This window comes from Sporisorium graminicola, chromosome SGRAM_7, assembly GCF_005498985.1.
Source record: "Sporisorium graminicola strain CBS 10092 chromosome SGRAM_7, whole genome shotgun sequence".
NCBI classification, from domain to species: domain Eukaryota; kingdom Fungi; phylum Basidiomycota; class Ustilaginomycetes; order Ustilaginales; family Ustilaginaceae; genus Sporisorium; species Sporisorium graminicola.
In genome coordinates this window covers 708,442-727,506 of record NC_043737.1, presented here as the reverse complement: position 1 = coordinate 727,506, position 19,065 = coordinate 708,442, and the positions used below count along the sequence as shown (strand labels likewise).

The 19,065-nt window shown below is 56.5% G+C and overlaps 7 protein-coding genes across 7 annotated transcripts; 4 read left to right on the top strand and 3 right to left on the bottom strand.

The window, feature by feature from the left end:
* Nucleotides 1–276: 276 nt before the first annotated feature.
* On the top strand, nucleotides 277–783 carry EX895_005707 (uncharacterized protein; the record flags this gene model as incomplete). The annotated part of the gene is made up of 1 exon (XM_029886299.1): nucleotides 277–783. One exon carries the CDS (start codon nucleotides 277–279, stop codon nucleotides 781–783), a length of 507 nt encoding a protein of 168 aa, XP_029737530.1.
* A 325-nt stretch (nucleotides 784–1,108) lies between these two features.
* On the bottom strand, nucleotides 1,109–7,348 carry EX895_005706 (uncharacterized protein; the record flags this gene model as incomplete). Its single annotated transcript, XM_029886298.1, has 1 exon — nucleotides 1,109–7,348. One exon carries the CDS (start codon nucleotides 7,346–7,348, stop codon nucleotides 1,109–1,111), a length of 6,240 nt encoding a protein of 2,079 aa, XP_029737529.1.
* A 600-nt stretch (nucleotides 7,349–7,948) lies between these two features.
* Nucleotides 7,949–9,043, bottom strand: EX895_005705 (uncharacterized protein; the record flags this gene model as incomplete). The annotated part of the gene is made up of 2 exons (XM_029886297.1): nucleotides 7,949–8,485; nucleotides 8,561–9,043. The coding sequence occupies 2 exons, from the start codon at nucleotides 9,041–9,043 to the stop codon at nucleotides 7,949–7,951; spliced, it is 1,020 nt and encodes a 339-aa protein (XP_029737528.1).
* Nucleotides 9,044–9,314: 271 nt separating this feature from the next.
* On the top strand, nucleotides 9,315–10,079 carry EX895_005704 (uncharacterized protein; the record flags this gene model as incomplete). The annotated part of the gene is made up of 1 exon (XM_029886296.1): nucleotides 9,315–10,079. The coding sequence occupies one exon, from the start codon at nucleotides 9,315–9,317 to the stop codon at nucleotides 10,077–10,079; it is 765 nt and encodes a 254-aa protein (XP_029737527.1).
* A 151-nt stretch (nucleotides 10,080–10,230) lies between these two features.
* On the bottom strand, nucleotides 10,231–12,243 carry EX895_005703 (uncharacterized protein; the record flags this gene model as incomplete). Its single annotated transcript, XM_029886295.1, has 1 exon — nucleotides 10,231–12,243. The coding sequence occupies one exon, from the start codon at nucleotides 12,241–12,243 to the stop codon at nucleotides 10,231–10,233; it is 2,013 nt and encodes a 670-aa protein (XP_029737526.1).
* Nucleotides 12,244–13,511: 1,268 nt separating this feature from the next.
* EX895_005702 (uncharacterized protein) lies at nucleotides 13,512–14,072 on the top strand (the record flags this gene model as incomplete). Its single annotated transcript, XM_029886294.1, has 1 exon — nucleotides 13,512–14,072. One exon carries the CDS (start codon nucleotides 13,512–13,514, stop codon nucleotides 14,070–14,072), a length of 561 nt encoding a protein of 186 aa, XP_029737525.1.
* A 654-nt stretch (nucleotides 14,073–14,726) lies between these two features.
* Nucleotides 14,727–15,933, top strand: EX895_005701 (uncharacterized protein; the record flags this gene model as incomplete). The annotated part of the gene is made up of 2 exons (XM_029886293.1): nucleotides 14,727–15,665; nucleotides 15,871–15,933. 2 exons carry the CDS (start codon nucleotides 14,727–14,729, stop codon nucleotides 15,931–15,933), a joined length of 1,002 nt encoding a protein of 333 aa, XP_029737524.1.
* Nucleotides 15,934–19,065: the final 3,132 nt, after the last annotated feature.

Below are 19,065 nucleotides of genomic sequence, written 5' to 3'. Positions count from 1 at the left end.
TTGGCTGGTGCGAGTCTCTCTTCTCTCGGCGACAGCACACACGCTTTTTCTTCTAGGCTGTGCCTGCATCCCGGGGCTCTTTTCAAGATTTTTTGTTAGACTGACACAACATTCTCACGTGACCGGAAGAAAGCCAAGCTTCTTTCCGACTTTTTTGTTCTCGACTTTCATCCCTGCTGCCATCATCATTATCATTAACGACGACGACGGTCATCAACAAGCTTTCATCATCCAAGCGTCTTTCATTCTCACCACCGCATACACCGTGTATCCAGAATGTCGTGGAACATGGTCTCATCGCTCTTGCGCAGCGCCGTGGCTGGGCCTTCTCGCCTTGCCTCTGCTTCTGCTTCGACGGCCTTCTCTAGCCAACGTGCCTTCTCCACAACGCCCACCTGGTCCGTCACTCTGCAGCAGAACCTCCGAGGTGCACGAAAACCACATCGACCTGCCGTGAACAAGGTTCCCGCCCTCGAAGCGAAACCTTTTGTCAAGGGCGTCTGCAGCAAGATCTTCACCACCAAGCCCAAGAAACCCAACTCGGCCATTCGCAAAGTCGCCCGTGTCAAACTCTCCAACGGTCGTTCCGTCGCTGCATACATTCCTGGTGAAGGTCACAACTTGCAAGAACACTCGGTCGTGCTCGTGAGAGGTGGTCGTGTCCAAGACTGCCCCGGTATCCGATATCACCTCGTGCGAGGCGCTCAGGATTTGGCGGGTGTGGCCGGCAGACAAACCTCAAGGTCAAAGTACGGTGCAAAAAAGCCGAAGGCCGCTGCTTGATCCATTCTCACTATCGAATCTGCGACCATCAGCCACGGTCCCTCGTCATTGCCAGCTGATTTTCATTCTGCATCTCTGATCTTGTACTTCTACCTGCGCTCCTTCGTCTCAACTCCACTGTTCGGGTCCAAGCCTTTGTCGGAAGAGGCCCAGCCCAGCATGGATCGGGCAGGCAAAGGGAATCATCTATCTTTTGCAACTATGTACAACGGGCTCATACTGAGAGTGGGCCCTTGGGTATAATGATGTCGTGAGCCTGACACACTCTCGCATCACACGAGTGATTGTCCTATTCGAGCAACGTCGAGTCGATCCAGAAGAAAAGCTACCTGTGATCGACCTTGCCCGTGTTCTTGAGCTTCTTCTCGCGCTCCACGTCGTCCCGCACAATCTTCTCGATCTCATACGTGATGCATCGCACCCACAGATCGCGTTCCACCTTGGATCGCGCGCGCATCGCAATGTACTTGTGCGTCTTGTCGTCCAGTCTCGGCACACTGCATGCGGCATCTGGTGCTTCCTTCGTGTCCTTGGCTGACGTACCAGCGGCACCAGCGCCTCGCGCATGTGCTTTAGCGTCTTTTCCGTGTAGACTGGTCACGCTGGGATTCGCGGGCGTGTTGACGCGCTCAGGACGGTATCGGATCACAAATGTGCAGTCCTCGTCATCGTCGATCGAGAACAGGCCATCGGCGTAGACTCGCGGCACACGGTGGCGTTTGCCGCTATTGGATCCGCCACCGCCGATCCCTGACACAGCTTGCGCCGGATCCGATCGCCCGTTCTTGAGCATGTCTTCGCACAGTTTGCCACTGTAGACGTAGGCATCGCGCAAGTGGATCACCGTGTCTTGTCGTCGATGGAAGATGCCGTTGTTCTGTCTCGCCCGCGTGGTTCGCACCGACTTGACCAGCTTGAAACACAGCAGACGACCGGCAATGAGAACATATTCGCGCGCCTTGAACGCGCTGTAGCTGCTCTTCTTGTGGAAGAGCCGTCCGGATCGAATGATATTGCGGCAGCCTTGAATCTGACACCAGTTCCAGATGTTGCCCAAGATGGGGGAGAGCTTCTCATCGTCGACCTCCTCAATGCCACTCGCGTGCGTACTACGCCCCTGCAGCTGCTTATGCAGCTCGGAGATGTCCGAGCCGGCGGCGTACATGAGCTCCACCGCATCCGCGCGCTCCCTGCGACGCCAATACTTGACGAGCTCTGCTATGCGCTCCACCCATTCTCGGGCGATAGAAGCGCTAAAGGCCTCGAGACGGATCGTCTTTCCATTGGTGAGAGTGATCTCGATCTGACGGGCACGACGCACGTCGCTGGCGTCTTCAGCAAGCTCCAACCCCTCTTGACCACCAATGTCGGCGATTGCCTCGTCTTCATCGTCCGATTCTTCGTCGTCGCGTTGTGCGACTGCGAGGTCGTCCTTCACTTTTCGCAGCAACGACTCTGGAGCGGCACGCGTCGGTCGGCGAATGTCATCCTCTCCAGGGCAGCGAACGGGACCGTTGCCGATTGTCTTGATGGTGTGGATGTGCTTGAGGTCGATGAAACCGTCCGAGCCTCGGATCTGTTCGAATTGCCGGCGTGTCTCGAAAGATTGGTACGCCTCGATTTGGCTTTGGAACTCATCTTCTGACTGCGCCGCGTAGCTGATGGCTTCCAACACGTTCTGACGCAACGTCGCCACGTCCTCATCGCGGCGTGCGGCCTTGTTGGCGCCGACGAACTTGGCCAAGGCTCGCGTCAAAGCGTTTCTCATCGCGGGCGTGGAAGCCTTGGGTGCCCTGCCCTGCGTTGCGCCGCTCGTTCGGGGTACTCGCATGTCTACGGCCTCTTGCATCTGAACGGCAAGGTGCCGGTCGGGAGGAAATGCACGGGAGGTGCGGCAGACATAAATGTGGCCGTCGTAGGTTGTAAAGTAGAGACGGGTCAGCGCACCCGACACTGGTTTGACGCGCCATAAGAACCCCTCGACAGCAGGCGGCTCCTGCATGAACTCACCGGGAGCGGTGAGTACAGAGGTTGGATAGTGGGCCGCTGCCCTGAGCTCCAAAATGGCGGGGCGCTTGTAGTCTCTGAGCAGTGCACCGCTGAGAACTGCCCAATGTCGCGGTTCGTTTTCGACGGTCCTTTCGTTGATGACCCAATCGAGCTCGGTGCCTCGTCTCCAGGCGAGATCCAGCCTGAGACCGCGCTTCTGTGACTGCTCCATGAGATCTTTCCATTGCTCGATACGGCAGAAGAGCTTCCAAATCATCGAGATGACGTTGTTGCGATTGATGAGCTTGAAACCTTCGCCGCCGTCCTGTGACTTGCCGATGGAACTGAGCGCAAGGAGACCGCCTTTCTCAGAACTGAGCTGACTCGCAGGCGTTGTGATCGATTCGGATCTTTCCACGGGCATGTTCTCCGGAATGGGGATTCGCACCTTGAGTCCGAAAGACGGAACATGAACCTCGAGCGATTCGGGAATGAGACCACCAAGCTCCCTCCAGAGCTCCCACATCCAATCAGCTGCGACCGACCGTGCTCGGCAGTCAAAGAAGACAATGTCAGTTCCCTGTCGGCGTAGGTGAAGGCCTCGCTTGTTGTGGTGCGCCGAGAGCGACTTCCAGGGCTGGAAGGTCACACAAAAGATACGATCGATGGGAGAGAAGAGCGAGACGAAGGTAGAACCTCGCGAAAGAGGAATGGTCAGGCGCAATTTGAGGCGATCGCCATGACCAACGAGCTTGTTTGTTAGGGTGGGATCCGTCCATAGCTCCAGCTTGCCCATTCTGAAGACAACGACAAACTCGCGCCAGTCCTCCTCTCGCATCGAATATTTGCGGGCCAGCAGCTCGTCAAAGTCGCTGGGAAGGTCCTCGTGCGGCGTCCAGGCGATCTTGACGAGCATACGATCCTTCTTAAGCACGCTTTTGCGGGTTATGATGCTGGTGTCACTCCCACACACTTCACTGTCGGGACTGGAGCTATCACAAGAAGTGGGTGCCCGCGGGGCATTTGGCTGGGGCCGTGCGAGCACCTCTGCGGGCGGTCGTGGCTGTGCATCGCCTGCTACGCCGTTGCCAAGGTTCGATGGGTGGATTCGCTTGTCTTCTGCTTTGCCGGCGAAGAGAGAAGCGGTGAAACGAGCCTTGAGAGGAGGACGCGTGGAACCCGTGTCAAATTTGACCGTCTTCCTGCGATCAGCATTGCCCGAGGCTCCGACCGCCTTGAAGAGGCCGATTTGCGCGTGAGATTGCGCAGCGGCAGATCCTTCATTGATCGGACTTATGTCGAGCGGAAGCGGGTCCTGCTCGGACAATGGGCCAGAGTAAGGGGACGCGATCTCTCGAGCAGGCGTGAGATCCAGTGGCGAAGAAACCGGCAGGACGGCCACAGCATGGTCGCTAGCAGCGTCGGGCAAGTACGCTGGTGTCTCGCCTAGGTCGCTTTTGCGACGCAAGAGCTGATGGACGAGCTCGGGATTGTTGGCTTCGACCGACGCAGGCGGGGACGGGTGCGACAAAGCATCACTTCTCGTCATCGTGGGCGTCTTTCCCGTTGCCAAGCTCGATGCACGAGGAGCGAAGCCATTTGTCTGGACAGACGGGTGCAAGGATACGTTAACAGACTTGGAGGCAGCCGAGGATTTGTCCGACTCGACGAGACTGGAAGATCTGGCGAGGATCTTGAAGTCAGAGTCCCCCGGCAATTTAGGCGATCCATTACGCCCCGGCTCGGCATTCGTCAACCCTGCACCGAGATTATGGATGGGCTTCTCTGCTTTGGGCGTGGATTCCGACCCGTGTGGAGATGATGTGCGGTTCTTTGGGTCGAGTTTACTTGCCTTGAGAGCGTTGCCCAGCTCTCCCGTGAGCGAGGACATTTTGGAAACGACCTCGCTCCAGCCTTGACGTGCTTCGATGGCCAAAGCAGTTGTTTCATCAGGATGAACAGTCTGGATGGTAGCAGCCGAGTTGTCGGAAAGAAGCTTCCTACGTGACGATGGCCTGCTTTCAGCTTTGCGAGGAGATGACGATGCTTCAGTCGAGGGCACCTCATGATGGCGATCAGAGCGTTCTTTTGAGGAGGCGCGTTCGCGTCGTGCATCTGTTTGCGCTACCGTGGCCTTGTCGTCCGAGATGTCTTGTGCCTGCTGTGCGAGGAGCGTGATGACGCCTTCGGGGCTCTTCTTCAGATGTTCGACGTTGGCAGCTTGCGCCTCGGCCTGCTTCTTACGAGAAGCATCAGAGTCTGCTGACAAAGCATCAACCTCGCTGCTGTTTTGGCTGGCACTTGGTTCGTTGCCACACGAACACGGCTGAGATTTCTGCAATTCATCGCGACGAGCATTCAGGATGTGCCAAAAGCGCTGGCCGACCTGAAAGCTCTCGCCGACCCACTTGGTGCCGCCAGTACTGGTGCCGACGGCGCCGGGCTGCACACCTCGCGCGCGCCCGAATTCAACAGAATCTGTTAGCGATGCTTCGGTGCCGCTCGCCGACATGCGCCGTGACTCGTCTCGTCGGATAGAGGCATAGCTAGTGGAGCGAGCTGCGCGGCGTCGGCGCACCGCAAAGGGTGAGGCTGTCTTGCGGGTGCGAGTCGACGAGGGAGAGCTCGATGGGTTCGGCTCGTGGACGGAGTCTGTGCGTGTGGGCGCCATTTTGAGGCGGTTATTGCCAACCTTTACAGAGTCGGCTCGCCTTCTATTTCTGCGGAAGCTTCCGCTGGTGAGAAACTTTCTTGCGAGACTGGAAGTGGTGCCAGCTGTGGCGCCAAAGCTACCTTCTGTGGCGACGGTGCCTACGGTGTTAAAAGTGCCAACTGTAGATGCCCTACTCATCCTGCTCTGACGCGAGTAGTCGCGATGATGATCGACAGCACGAGGTAATTGAACACCTGGTGGACCTCGTTGCGCTGTGTCGTTACTTTGCTCGCCGGTGAAGGTCAGCGAACGCTTCTTGACCGGAAAGCCCCTGCCAACGAGGTTGCGCGATAGTTTACTTGAGGACTGCGGGCTCCCCGGAAGTTCTGTGTACGGAACTGCACCCGGCAATGTCTCAGAGCCATCGTGTACTGAATCATGATGCGCCTCTGGAGCAGCGATCGGTGCGTTCGCAGAGCTCGCCTGCCCCCAAGCAGGGTGCAAAAGGTTGCGATCTTGTGGTCCGGTCGCTTCACTGTTGTGCGCTTCAACTGTATTCGACTCGGAGTTGCTCGAAAAGGACGTCTCTGTTCTCAAGGCGTTACCAATACCTTGATCGTCACCATGAGTGTTTCTGCGAATGATGGTAGTGTCGTTGCTGCTGTTGAGAGCTCGACGCTCATTATGGGGGATGTCAAAATTAGGGCGGTCGGTCGTCGGGGCATGCCCATTTGATCGATGAGAGCTTTCGTGCGTGCTGAGAGGTTGGGGTTGGGTGGATATTTGCGACGGTTGTGCAACGTTGATTGCTTCTTCGAGCTCGCTCAGAGGCAGATCGAGAATGGGCAACGCATTTGGTGCGACAAATGATGAAGAAGTTGTGGAAGCGAGGACATGAGACCCTTCGGACCCGATCCTTCGCTGCTGTCGGAGGGCTAAGACACGAAGATTGTCGGCACTGCGCACATTGGTGACGCTTTTTGACGCAGCTGCGTCTGATTCGGTGTGAGCATGTGGAGCGAATGAAGCGGCCTTACGAAGTATAGAAGTGGGCGGGGGCTGAGCAGGGGTGCTCGCCGCGGAGCTGACCGGGAAGGTTTGATTACTCTTCTTGGACCTAAGGGTGAACCTCTTGTTGGAAGGGCTGACGGAGCGAAGGTGGGTGGTGCTGGCGGTTGTGGCTGTGGGTCGATGTGCTCGTTGATGGGCATCGGTGTCGCTGAGAGCGTCACGATCGAAGGATCGGGCACTAATAAAGGAGGCATTTGAGAGGACAGAAGTGGAAGAGGGGTCCTTTTCGACGATGCGTGGACGATGAGGAGGAAGAGCTGTTGGGTTTCTCTTGGGAGAAGTTGGGAAGGATGATTGTGCGCGCTTCTGCTCGTGATGTTGAAGCTCGGCAGGAGACTGAACGCGGAAGGGATCTGCCCAGGCATGCGCTTGAGCGGTGTCATCGGAAGACGGAAGGTTTGCAGGAGATGCTGCAAAGTCTGCAGCATGAATTGGATGCTCCTCGCGATCGAGCTTGGTTTGGTTTGACTCAGACTGTGGACGCTGTTGCGATGATGCCTTTTCGTAGGAGTCGTCCTCAGCGATGGCTTTGGCGATGGCTTTTGCGGCAGACGCTGGCACAGGAAGCGGGCCTATGTATTGACGAATGGTGACATGATGGGCCGGTGTGACGAGCGTGGTAGAGTCAGCAGGATGGTTGGTGGGCACGCTGGTAGTGGAGTGCGAATGGTGAAGAATGGGCTGGCACTTGAGGCAGGGGGATCTGAACGGTGGGAAGTTTGTAGAGCCTGGTGGCTTTGAGTAAGAGGATGCGTGGTGGGATAGAGTCGGCCTGGCGTCGCTGAGCGATGATGGCTGTGGAGGCTCGGAGGCAGGTGCCGAGGATGGCGCCGTTGGAAGAGAGGTGGCCATGATACCAAAGCACCGTCACTTGGAGGGGAGGTACGAGGCTTAACGTGCGAGAGAGAACATTTCGAGTGGAATTGATTGCAAGAGATTCGATGCGATGAGATGAATGCCAAGATACTTAGATAAGATGCAATGCAAGTCGAGCCGATGCGATGCGAGGGACGGGTAGGCGGTCAAACGAGGATGATGACGGTAGTGGTGGAGGCCTAGCTTCCGTTGCGGGCTTTGCTTCGACCAAGGCCCACTGCGATGCTGTGCGATGATGAATGCGCTGAGCGTGATGTTAAGAGGATGAAGAAGAACGAGTTGTTGGTTTTGTTTGTTGTGTGGAGAGACTGGCAACGGATTTCAAAATCTCAGTCTAGTTCTCAGGTTGGAGAGCCGAAGTCAGTCAGTCAACCCGCTGCTGCTGCGATGCTGCAAGTGAATCAGGGGTTTGGATGCATCCAAATGCAGTCACTCATCCTTTTATGAATTCACCGATGCACTCAAAGGGTCCAGCAAAGCTCGGCTCAGCACAGAGTCACGCTTTGCTAATGCGGGCCTGCTTTCAGGAAAACAACGTGCCCTTGGGCTAACTTATACGTAGCCTTCGTGGTGAATCTACTGCGGCTGTTGCTTACGCCTTTGCTCTAGATTTTCGAGCGTCTTTCTTGCCAGCTCCAAAGTTGTGCCGACTCCGAGCAAAACGCCTTGATCCGGCCCTTGACCAGGCACAAGTGTCGCATGGCCGAAATCAATCAAGCGCACCTGAGGTTGGCCTGGTTGACGACCCTCTGCGCCATCTTGATCGAGTGTTGGTCCGAGTCGACGGGGATCGCCTTCGTACACGAGCAGCAATGAAGCGCCTCGCATTCGTACTTCCACTTCTGAGAAGATGGCATGCAGCTCTTCGAGATCCTTGATCAAGTGGTTGCCAAGCAGCCTCTCTACGAGCTCGGCCGGCAAGGTTACAAGACGCTGTTGCGATCCATCTTCCGAAATGCTGGTCCCTGCCAAGACCGAGTCAGCTCGTTGAGCGTCCCTTGGTTCGGGACACGCGAGAAGCATGCGCATTCCTACCTGCAAGTGTTCCGGTGTGATTGTCTTTCCAAATGTCTTTGGTACGCTGTGGAAAGTGTCCGTCTTCGCATCGTACGTCTGTATAGAAGCGATGTAAATAGAGAAGGTTCAGTCCACACCGTCGAGCTTAGGCTGCTCTGAAATCTAACGCACCTGCCAACCTGTGAGTCGAATACCGTGCGAACCGCTCGTCGTGTTCGCAGCTACCTTGTCCATCCTCTGCCGCTTCTCTTCGCTTGCATCTTCGTCCCACAGCTGCGTTCCCAGCTTGATGTCGCATACATTGGGCTTGCCGTAGCCGTATGTCAGATTCTCCAACACAATGCGAGGAGCTGCTTCGTCATCACCGGTCGTCTCGGTCTCGGATAGGCTTCCAGTGTACTCCTTCCAGCTGCCATGGCATTCCGGCATCACCTTCAACAATCTACGCAGTAGCTCCACCTGACGATTTTCTAGGCCTGCTTTTCCCTCAGCTGCATGCTCGACTTCATTGTAGAAGGCAAGCTCGCGGGGTAAGCAGGCTTTGACCACCAACCGTCCACCTTGCAAGCTCTGCACTCCGTCCGGATGTCCCGCCACCTGATTGCTCAGCGGCGCCAGGTCGTGTTCCGCTGCCTCTGTGCCTGGGTCTGCCATCTTGTTGCTTCTGAACGATGTTGCGAGATGACAAAAAAGCCGTTGAACAGTTGAACAGTGCGCGGTCCAAGTAAAATGCACTCTGGCGGAGCGGACGCGTGTGCGACTCGCTGTGCGGCGTTTGCGTGTCGATCCTCCACTTTCCTGGGTCGCTCGTCCACCTGTCTAGCACACAAGCTCGTCTCGGCGCTCTCATCGTTACGACCATCCGTCATTCACCGCAACTCCCTTTTCCTTCTCATTGAGGCTCCTCTCAAACACATGCAACCGTATGTCACACATGGCCATCATTCAAGAGGCGTTCATCTCGAACGAGATCCACGAGCTCAAGGCAGAAGCTAATCGCAAGTTTGCTGCAAAGGATTACGATAGCGCCCTGTCCATCTATCTCGACATTCTTGCAAAGCTGCCCACGCGCGAACTTGCTCCAGCTACAGTAGCAGCAGAGCCATCTGATGATCCCCAGGACAGTCTGAAGGACTTGGCTCAAGATGACTTTCACGATGCTGTGAGCGAGACCGACACAGCATCACGGCCAACACCATCTTCGATCGCATCGCCCTCGTCCGAAACAGCCGAACCCGAGACAGAAGAACAAGAGCAAGTCCGTCTCTTCCGCTCCGTCATCTATGCCAACATTGCCGCCAGCCACTTGCGCCTGGAACAGTATCGCGATGCCGTCAAAGCCTCCAATCAGTCGCTGCTCGATCAGCCCAACTACGTCAAGGCGCTCTATCGTCGTGCACAGGCAAACGAACACATCGGTGGTTGGTCCGGTCTATCCTCGGCCCTCGAAGACAACAAGCAGCTCCTCACCTTACCCGACCTCCCACCGCCCACAAGGTCCGAGGTTACTGCATCAATAAAACGCCTGGAACCACAGGCACAACAAGCGGCCGAAAAGGAAAAGGACGAAATGATCCAAAAACTCAAAGGTCTCGGCGATAGCATCTTGGGCAATTTTGGTCTCAGCACAAGCAACTTTCAGTTCACTCAACAGCCCGGTGGCGGCTACTCGATGAACTTTGTCCGCTAAGTTAAACACTCCAGCATGCCATCCTTGTATTTGTACCTCATCGTTCGACGCAACCTAGTCACATTCACTCACGATCGCATTGATGGTTTTCGCCGAGCTTCAACATCGACATCAATTGTGATTTCGGCTACGGCGTGCGCTGTGCACACCCCTACTTGTTCATAAGAACCTTCATGCGCTCTTCCGCTGCTCTGGCACGCTTCTCGCGCTCGATTCGGGCCCGCATCTCTGGCGTTAATCCTTGCTGCTCGTCCCTCTGCTGCAACAGCGCCCTCGGTGTCGTGTTGCTGCCTCCGAGACGGTTGGTAGAGTGGTGCGAGCTCTTCTGCTGCTGAGCCGCGCTCTGCACTCGCTCCTCCTCTTGCGACGCAGACGTGCTCGAAGTCGATTTCTCGGCTGCCTTGATGGCACGCTCGCGCGCCTTCTCGCGCAGTGCCGCCCGTCGGTCTTTCTGCTTTGCCACCTGGTTGTCTTGCATCTCTTCCGTCAATGCACTTGGGACGCGTGCTCCGCCGGCCGACATACCGCCCCAGTCGAAATGATCCGGATGCTCCGCCATCATTTTACGGAACACGTTGCGCACCTCTTTGGTGCTGCACAAGTCGTAGGCGGTGCGATGGAAAGAGTCGACCGGTGCTTCTTGTGCTTGGGCCGTTGCACTCGGCTCGGCAAATCGCTTTCGCAAATCGCCCAGCCGTTCGGCAGCAAGCGTAGGATCTGCGTGCTTGTCTACGAGGAGAAAGCGCGTGACAGCTTCGCTGCCGGATTCAGCCGCCAGCTGCAGAAGTGTGCATGGGATCAACTTCGACGCAGGCGCGGATGCGCCAGCTTCGGCGACTTCCTGCTCCAGTAGCCAGTCAGGCAGGCGCGTGTCGATCTTTCCGTGCAACATGTCCTGCTCGTTCTTGCTGAGGAAGGTCATCAGTGCCTCGGTCCTGTTCTTGCGGATCATCTCCAGCAGTCGGCTCCACTTTGTTCGCTCTGCCTGCTCCTCTTCAGTCAGGCGGGTCGCCTTAGCACCCATCTCTGCGCGACTCTTTGCCAGGTCTGTGGCCCTCTCTCTAGCCTTTTCGTCCCTTCGCTTGGCTTCGGCCTCCTTGCGCGATTTTTGGTTAATCTGCTCAAGCGCCTCCTGCTCCTCTGCTGCGAGTTGTTCTTCCGACTTGTGCTCGACTTTGACTTTGGCAAGCTCGAAGAAGCAGCGCACGGTCTCACCAATAGTGGGACGCCTGGTTGGGAAGGGCAGCGACCCAAGTCGGCCGTCGGTGCGAGCAGCTTCAAGAGGGCTGCCTCGACTAGCCTTTGCCCCCTCCCAAGACCAAAGCAGTCCTTTTGCTGCTCGCGCACCGGCTCGTATCCAGACTTTTTCGCTGCGTGAGACCAGCTCTCGCCAGCCTGGTGAGTCGAGGAGTCCTCGCACGTCGTCTCCGAGAGCACCTTCGTTGTATCGACGCAGTTGGGCACCCGCCGACTTTGCGAACCGACCCGTGGCATCTTGAGCAGCCTGACCGCCACCCTGCTTTCGTCGCGTAGTGTAGCGGTGGAAGGCCTTGTGCGCCAAGAGAATGAGCGAGCGGTCTTCCCTGGGAACAATAGAACCGCCGCGCTGTTTGCCTTGATACGTGGTGACGTGTGGGTTGAGAGCGATGACGGAAGCTGCAAAATGACCACCACCGAGCAGCAAGACGGTCCACATGCGCAAAGGTGGATCGGCGTTGGGGTTCCGGCTGATAGTGGAAGCTGTCGATGTCTCGTCGGAGCAATCGTCGTCTTCGGAACCTGAACTGAAGTCTTGGTCCTCGTCGCTGCTACCGGCAATTTCCGACTTGACTGTTGTGGAAAGGCCGGGGATGAAGCCGTCACCATCGAGTACGGTCATCATGAGGGACTTTGCTGCTTCTTGAACCTCCTTTGATTTGATGCGCTTTCCCTTCCATGCGGACTGTTTCGATCCTCTGCGGGTGATGCGCCCAGCTTGCATCGAAGCAATGCAGGCAGCGTACCAGTCGCTGACAGAGCATGTGGTCGACAAAGCGGGCGCTGCAGGTGTGCCGGGGTCTGGGAAAGCATTACGGTGAAAACCGAGCTGTGTCTGATGCAACTTGTCGGCATCGGGTGCAGCATCCTTGGAGACGAACCACAGAAGGGGAGCTCGAAGCTGCATTGCGTCGAGCGCGCCGGCAGCGTCTGTATCCGCCGACTCATCTGCAGGGTTGGTGGACCGTTGAGCGCCATTGTTGAGCGAGGTGCGGGCAAGAATCTTGGTCACGAGATCTGTCTTGGCCGCTGAAGATTGCGATTGTTGAGCGTCTTCGTCCGACTCGAGCTCGCTTGCGCTCTCGACCTCTTCCGAGAGCTTATCGAAAGCATGTTCAGATACCAAAAGTGAGACGTTTTGTAAGTTGAGCTGCACATTGTATCGATGCCAGTCGGATCGGAAGTGGGCACGCTGCGCCGTTACGGATGCGAAAGGCGGACAGGAAGGACAGAGAGAACATGGCGGCAAGCGAAGTTGGGTACGGTTGCGAGCTTGAAGTGCATCGTCCTGAAGTGATTCGTGAGGTGATTCACAAGATGCTGTGGGCAGTGATTGCGGCGCGGATGGGGCAAGAAGCTGAGACGCTTCTGTCTCTTCTACTCTGGAGCGGAGCCTAAGAGAGCTGTGTAGTGCTGGTGGAAGATCGAAGGCATAAAGAGGTCGAGCCAGGGCAGGATGCTTAGCGGGCCGAGTGCTTGAGATGGTTTCGGGTTGCGACATGCTTCTTTGATCCTTGACTGCGGTGCAGAAGAGGGAAGATGTCAGAAACGTCCGAAAGTCGGTGCGAACAAGTGAAAGTAGAGGAGGACGATGGGCGACCAGTCCGTTCACTATTCCGCACACTGGCGCATGCAGCGATTGGCGTAGAATGTTGACGACAGCGTTCGAAGTCCCTCGGGTGCCTCTCTTTGGAAAGGGAATGGTGGTAGGCGTCACTGAAAATCGGTGGACGTCGCTGTGCTGTGCTTCAGTCGATGAATTGGGTTTGGCTGAGTCAAAGCGCAGTTCTTCTCATACAAATGTCACACGCCGTGACGTCGCAGGTGAGGCCATATCCCGATTCAAATCTAAATAACCCGATTTGTAGACAGGCATTCGCCATGTGAGCGACGGTAAAATCCCCGCCAAGCGGTCGTCGTTGATGTTGCCTCCCTCGCTCGCTTCACCTAGCTTGATCGTCGGACTTCACACAACCACCCAATCACCTATCTTTGGATCTCGGTATTCAACTCATCCGCACTCTACATACTGGTCACGGACAGAGAGACCCGAGTCATCTCGAAAGTATAGCGGTACAGCAGCAACATTCTCGATCGTCTCAAGATGACTGTAACCAACGAGCAGGTAAGAAACGGAGAATTCTCCTGTTGACGACTCACATAAGACGCACATACATGCTAACCAGGCTCCATCTGTCGCCACTTCCCGCGCACGCCTTCTTGCAGTTCCTTATGGAGCTGACCAAGCTGTTCGAACAGAGCACAGCAAAGCATTCGGTCTATGTGACCTCAAAGAAAGCCCCGGCATCTGCAGCAAAGGATGATGATGTCGACATGGCACCTTCTTCCTCGTCCGGTCTCACAGACGCCATCCTGTTCCGAGCCACCAACGGCGTGTCAGGAAGCGGCAAGGTCAAGATCAGCACGTTGGTACCTGCCTCCCAGCTCGCGACATTTCAGCACGCTTACTTGCCTTTGCTGAGGACACATCTCTCCAATGGACTCAAGAAGCGTGATAAGGCGAAAGAGAGGAAGACGGACAAGGCTCGAGAGCAGAGCCGCAAGAAGTTGGTGGAGGTGGTGGACGGCAAGGACAAGATCATCACCAACAAGATGGGCAGCAAGCGGGGTGCGGGCCGACGCAAACGACAGCGTGCGCTCCACAAGGGACTCGCACTGCGAAAGGAAAAGTCTAAGGAAGCCAAGCGAAAGGCACAAGCATCCAAGACTGCCTAGCTCCTCATTCTGCTTCGCCTCTTCGCATCAGGTTCTTCCGGCCAACATCTGTATACTACTATTCCAACATAGTCACACAACCACAACTAGGCGAATGGCATATCATGTGTCAGTGTTCAGAAGAGACCAGCTGACTTCCGGTCTGAGAACCGTGCTCATCTTGAAGGTCGGTCTCGCTGCCAGCATCCGATACGCAAGACCAAGCTCTAAGAAGGAGCGAGGTCGAATGGGGGGCGATTGAAGCGAAAGTGAGGGGCTTAACAAATTTGATCTGAAAATCTCTATCGTCGCAAAGAGGCGTGGAATGTGACTTCCGTCGGCGACCCTTAGCCAAAAAGAGGGAATCGCTTGATACCCCCTTCGGTTGATCCGAGCCACCTTGCATTGCCACTTGCTCTTTGCTTTTGCTGACGTTGGTCGTCTGCCTCCACTCGCTCCCCCCAAATCTCGAATGGCTTATCACCCTCCTGTTCCTCGGCGACCTTCCTCACTGTCACCACCAACATCAATCGTCGGCAGTCCCGATAGCAGTCGGACTCGCCCCTTGGCAGCTGGACACCTCCACTTCGCTTTGTCGTTGACGAGACACCATCATCTCTTGTCACGGCTCGATCGATGGCAGCTTGATGGTCTGGTCGCCTCCATTCGACAGCTATGAGCTCGTCACAGAAACCTTCCGCTAAGGAGGCGGCACCCCAACGCATCGAAGACGACGATGACGAGTGGCAGTCCATGCCTGTTGAAACCGCGCACGCTTCATCTACATCAATACCTGCCAGTGCCTACTCGAATCCATTTGACCTTCCGTACGGCGACGAAGACGAGAATGATTCGGACCCAGACGATCCGCGTAGATTTCACTCGCTTCCCTCGAAAACCTCAGCCCGCAACCTGCCCAATCGCTCTGCTAGCGGATCACACCATAAGCGTTCCGGTGCCAGGTCCCAGTACCTTACCGACAATTCGGCCTCTATCGCGGGCGCAGTCGCTTCTCGCTCCCACAATGCTGCCACCAATGCGACGGGGACACATCTCGACATTGACGATGCCAGAGGCTACGACTGGAGGTCCAAACCAGTCAACAAGCAAAACGACGATGATGATCCCGACAGCGACGAGGAGAAGGGCTACACTCAACTCAGACTAGACGAAGATGAGGAGGCCGAGGAACTCCATGCCGCCACCTCCTACCTCTTCCAGGATGGCAATCGCCACGATCCGTACGGCGACAATACCACCGCTACCCCGCTCAACCAGATGAAGACCACCAAACAGCTCCTCTCAGAAGGTCAGAAGATCGCCTATGTCGGTCTTTGCAGCTTGATAGCCTCCGAAATGGTCCGTCAAATTCGCAGAGTCCCGGGTAAGAACCTTGACCCAGCAAGGCAAAGCATCGAAGGCTGGAAGATCAAAGTCATGGCTCGTCTCTATCAGCATATGGAAATCGAGAGCTCAGAGCAACGCATGATTGAATCCTTGGCAGAGCACGGCGTGCTCGCTACCGACCTCGCTCCCTCTCTCATCACCACCCAGACCATCGACAATCCCGACTTTGACCCAGAAGCACTCAGGGAGAAACAACAAGAGGAGCAAGTGCAGGCAGAGCTTGAATCACAGCGCCAGCAAGAGCGGATGGACGCCTTCGCAAAGGAGCAGGCACCGAGTTCCCGGCAAACGCCATCAGCGGCTGACTCGGACTCAGAGACTGCAGATATTTTACCCGCGCAATCAACTAAGGCAGAAGACTCTTCTGCCCATCACGACCTCTCTCGCAACGAAGACGATGCTGACGATCAAGACGATGACGCTGACCTGGGAGCAAGCCGCCGAGAGCCATCAACGTCAGCAAACGAGGGAGTGAAAGCCTCATCGCGTAACAGACAAAACTCTACCGATGATGCAGGCTTCGACATTGGCATGCAGCTCGAAGATTCGACCGCCGCACAGCAATCGTCGACGCCAGGCGAGCACATTACAAAGCAAACCTCGCAAGACCTGGCAGACTCAGCCCCCGAGGCATCTAACTTTTCTCGCCCTGCGTCCGCCACTTCCACTGCCACCGTGATCGCCGACCCCAACACCGCCTCGCAGCTGTCCAATGCCGTGGATGCCATCGACGGCGCGGCAGCGATTCCAGATGTCGAATCGGGTCCGGGCACCGTCACAACCACGCTCGGCCTCACCAAAGAACCACAAGCTCTCGAGCCTCCACCCGGGGCGCTCGATGGTGTCACTACTAGCATCAGCAGCGCCGACGCCACCATCACCCTCGATCTGCGCTGGACCGTCCTCTGCGATCTCTTCCTGGTCCTCACAGCAGACAGTGTCTACGATGCTCGATCGCGTGTGCTGCTCGAGCGCGTCGCCTCCTATCTCGCACTCACCTGGATGGACGTCACTCAGTTTGAGAAGCGCATCACAGACGCGCTCGAGATCGAGGAAGGCGTAGAAAGCCTTAGCGATCAGTCGGCCATTAAACAGCGCATGCTCATGGCGCGGAAAAAGCGCATGGTCATGATGGGTCTAGCTACTGTGGGAGGCGGTCTCGTCATTGGTCTTTCTGCGGGTCTTCTCGCACCCGTCATCGGTGCAGGGATGGGCGCTGCATTGGGGGCTGTCGGTATCGGAGGCACCAGCAGTTTCCTCGGCGGTGTCGGAGGTGCTGCCCTCATCACATCGACGGGCACCGTGGGTGGTATGAGTCTTGCCGGACGAGGCATGAGTCGCCGCACGCGCAGCGTCAAGACGTTCGAGTTCAAACCTATTCACAACAACAAACGCGTCAATGCCATCGTGGCCGTCCCCGGCTTTATGAGCGGTCCTCAGGACGACGTCAGATTGCCGTTCAGCGTCATCGACAGCGTCATGGGCGATGCCTTCAGCGTGCTATGGGAGCCTGACATGATGCAAGAGATGGGAAATGCGCTCGGTCTCCTCTGGAACGAGACCATCGTCCAAGGTGTTCAGCAGGCATTAGCATTGACGATAGCTGGTGCCGGTGCCATGCTGACAGCATTGGCATGGCCGCTTTGGCTCACGAAGCTCGGCTACCTAATCGACAACCCCTGGTCGAACGCTTTGGACCGAGCCCAGGCCGCGGGTCTCATCCTTGCAGACACCCTCTCAAAGCGTCAGCTCGGCGTGCGTCCGATCACCCTGGTCGGATACAGTCTGGGCGCCAGAGTCATCTTTTACGCTCTCGTAGAACTCAGCAGGATCAAGGCATACGGCATCGTTCAGAATGTATACATCATGGGTGCCCCGGTCACTGCAAAGGACGAGACCTGGAAAGAGGCGAGAAGTGTCGTTTCCGGACGATTTGTCAGTGCCTTCTCGCGTACCGACTGGATTTTGGGCTATTTGCATCGTGCAGCTTCAGGTGGTCTTCGAAGCATCGCTGGCCTGCACCCTGTGGAAAGGGTGCAAGACATCGAGAACGTCGACGTCACGCATGTGGTGCCCGGTCACCTCGGTTATCGACCTTTGATGCCGCTCGTGCTGGGCGAGCTTGGCTTCCGAACAACTGCAGACTACTTTGACGAGCCCGAAGATCTGGATGCCATTCCGGAGAGGCAAGTGGTTCGCAATGAAGCGCTAAGTGATGTCGAGCTCAAGCCTGTCTCGACAAAGACGGGTGGATTTGGCAAGATCTTCCGACGCAAGGACGCAAGCAGTACAAGCAGTGGGACTGCCACCCCGACACTTTCCAACTCGGCTGGCAGTAAAACTGCGATTCCCGCTGCAGCACCTGGGAGCGCGGAATACGACGAGGATGACGATGACGACTTGCCGCCCAGGGTTGAGCACGAAGAGAACCCGCTTCAATCCAGAGTCACTACGCAGGTACAGGAAGCCAAGCAGATGCAAGAAGAGATCGTAAAGCAATCTGTCTCACGTGTCGAGGCGGTGCGAGCTTCGCACGAAGGCTCCGGTCGTGCTGCTACGCCAGAAGCGGATCGACCGAGCTCTATGAGCGCACACTTCGACACTGAGGCAATCCTGCGCGAACTGCGCGAGTCTGGTATCCAGGTCAAAGAGCTCGAGAGCTCGCTGCCCCCTCTTCCGATTTCGGCCAACTCGCAAGTACCGGTAGCACCGATCAAATCTCGCGAAGGGAATGCGGAAAACCAAGGTCGAAGAATTGCGGATGAGTCTATCAGAGAGGCTTCTCCGGCAGGACCGCCTGCGAGCGAGTCAAGCAAGCCGATCTCGTCGTCTTTCTCGACGGCGACAGGGTCAGAGGCAATGCCAGCAGTGCCAGATGGAGGCATCTCGCTTACCTTTGCCTCGTATGACGATGATGACATTCAGCCCGCTGATAGTAGCAAGGATGCAGTTCCGATCAAATACGGCCTGTCGCCGTCGGCAACCGAAGACCTCGCGAAGAGGTTTCAAGACGGCGAGGCTGAAGGCTCTGAGCTTGGAGGCAGTGGCACTGTGCTCAGAGATGAGGCGTGGTCAGCAGCAGAAAGCGGATGGGGTGTTGCGCGCCCAGACATGTCGTACGACGTCTCATTGGGCACGAGGAGTGCGACCTACTCGCTACCGACAAGCTCGAGCATGGGCTTTGGCGAGACACTCTCGCCTGGCCATGAGGGACCGATCGACGCTTTGACGCCTCCAAGCATGGCGCTGGGAAGAGGATTCGATTTTACGAGCGCGCTCGGAACAGTGCCCGGCTCGTCCCACTCTGAACGAAACATTTTTGACTTGAGCGCAGGTGCAAGGCCATCGCCTTCGAGCGAGCGCAGCCAGCGTCGTGCTGGTGAGGGTAGCGCCTTGGGGAGCGAGCCCGATCCGTGGGCAGAGAATCCCTGGTAGTGGATCAGGCCTTTTTTTGGCACATACGAGAAATGCTGTGTTTCATACACCTCCAGTAACGCGTCTGCAACGGTCAAAAAGACTGCTCACATGAGATGCAAATGGTCTGACGAGCACAGATGGTGTCGTCAGCATATCAAGCAACCTCGATCACCGGGAACAAGGCAATAGC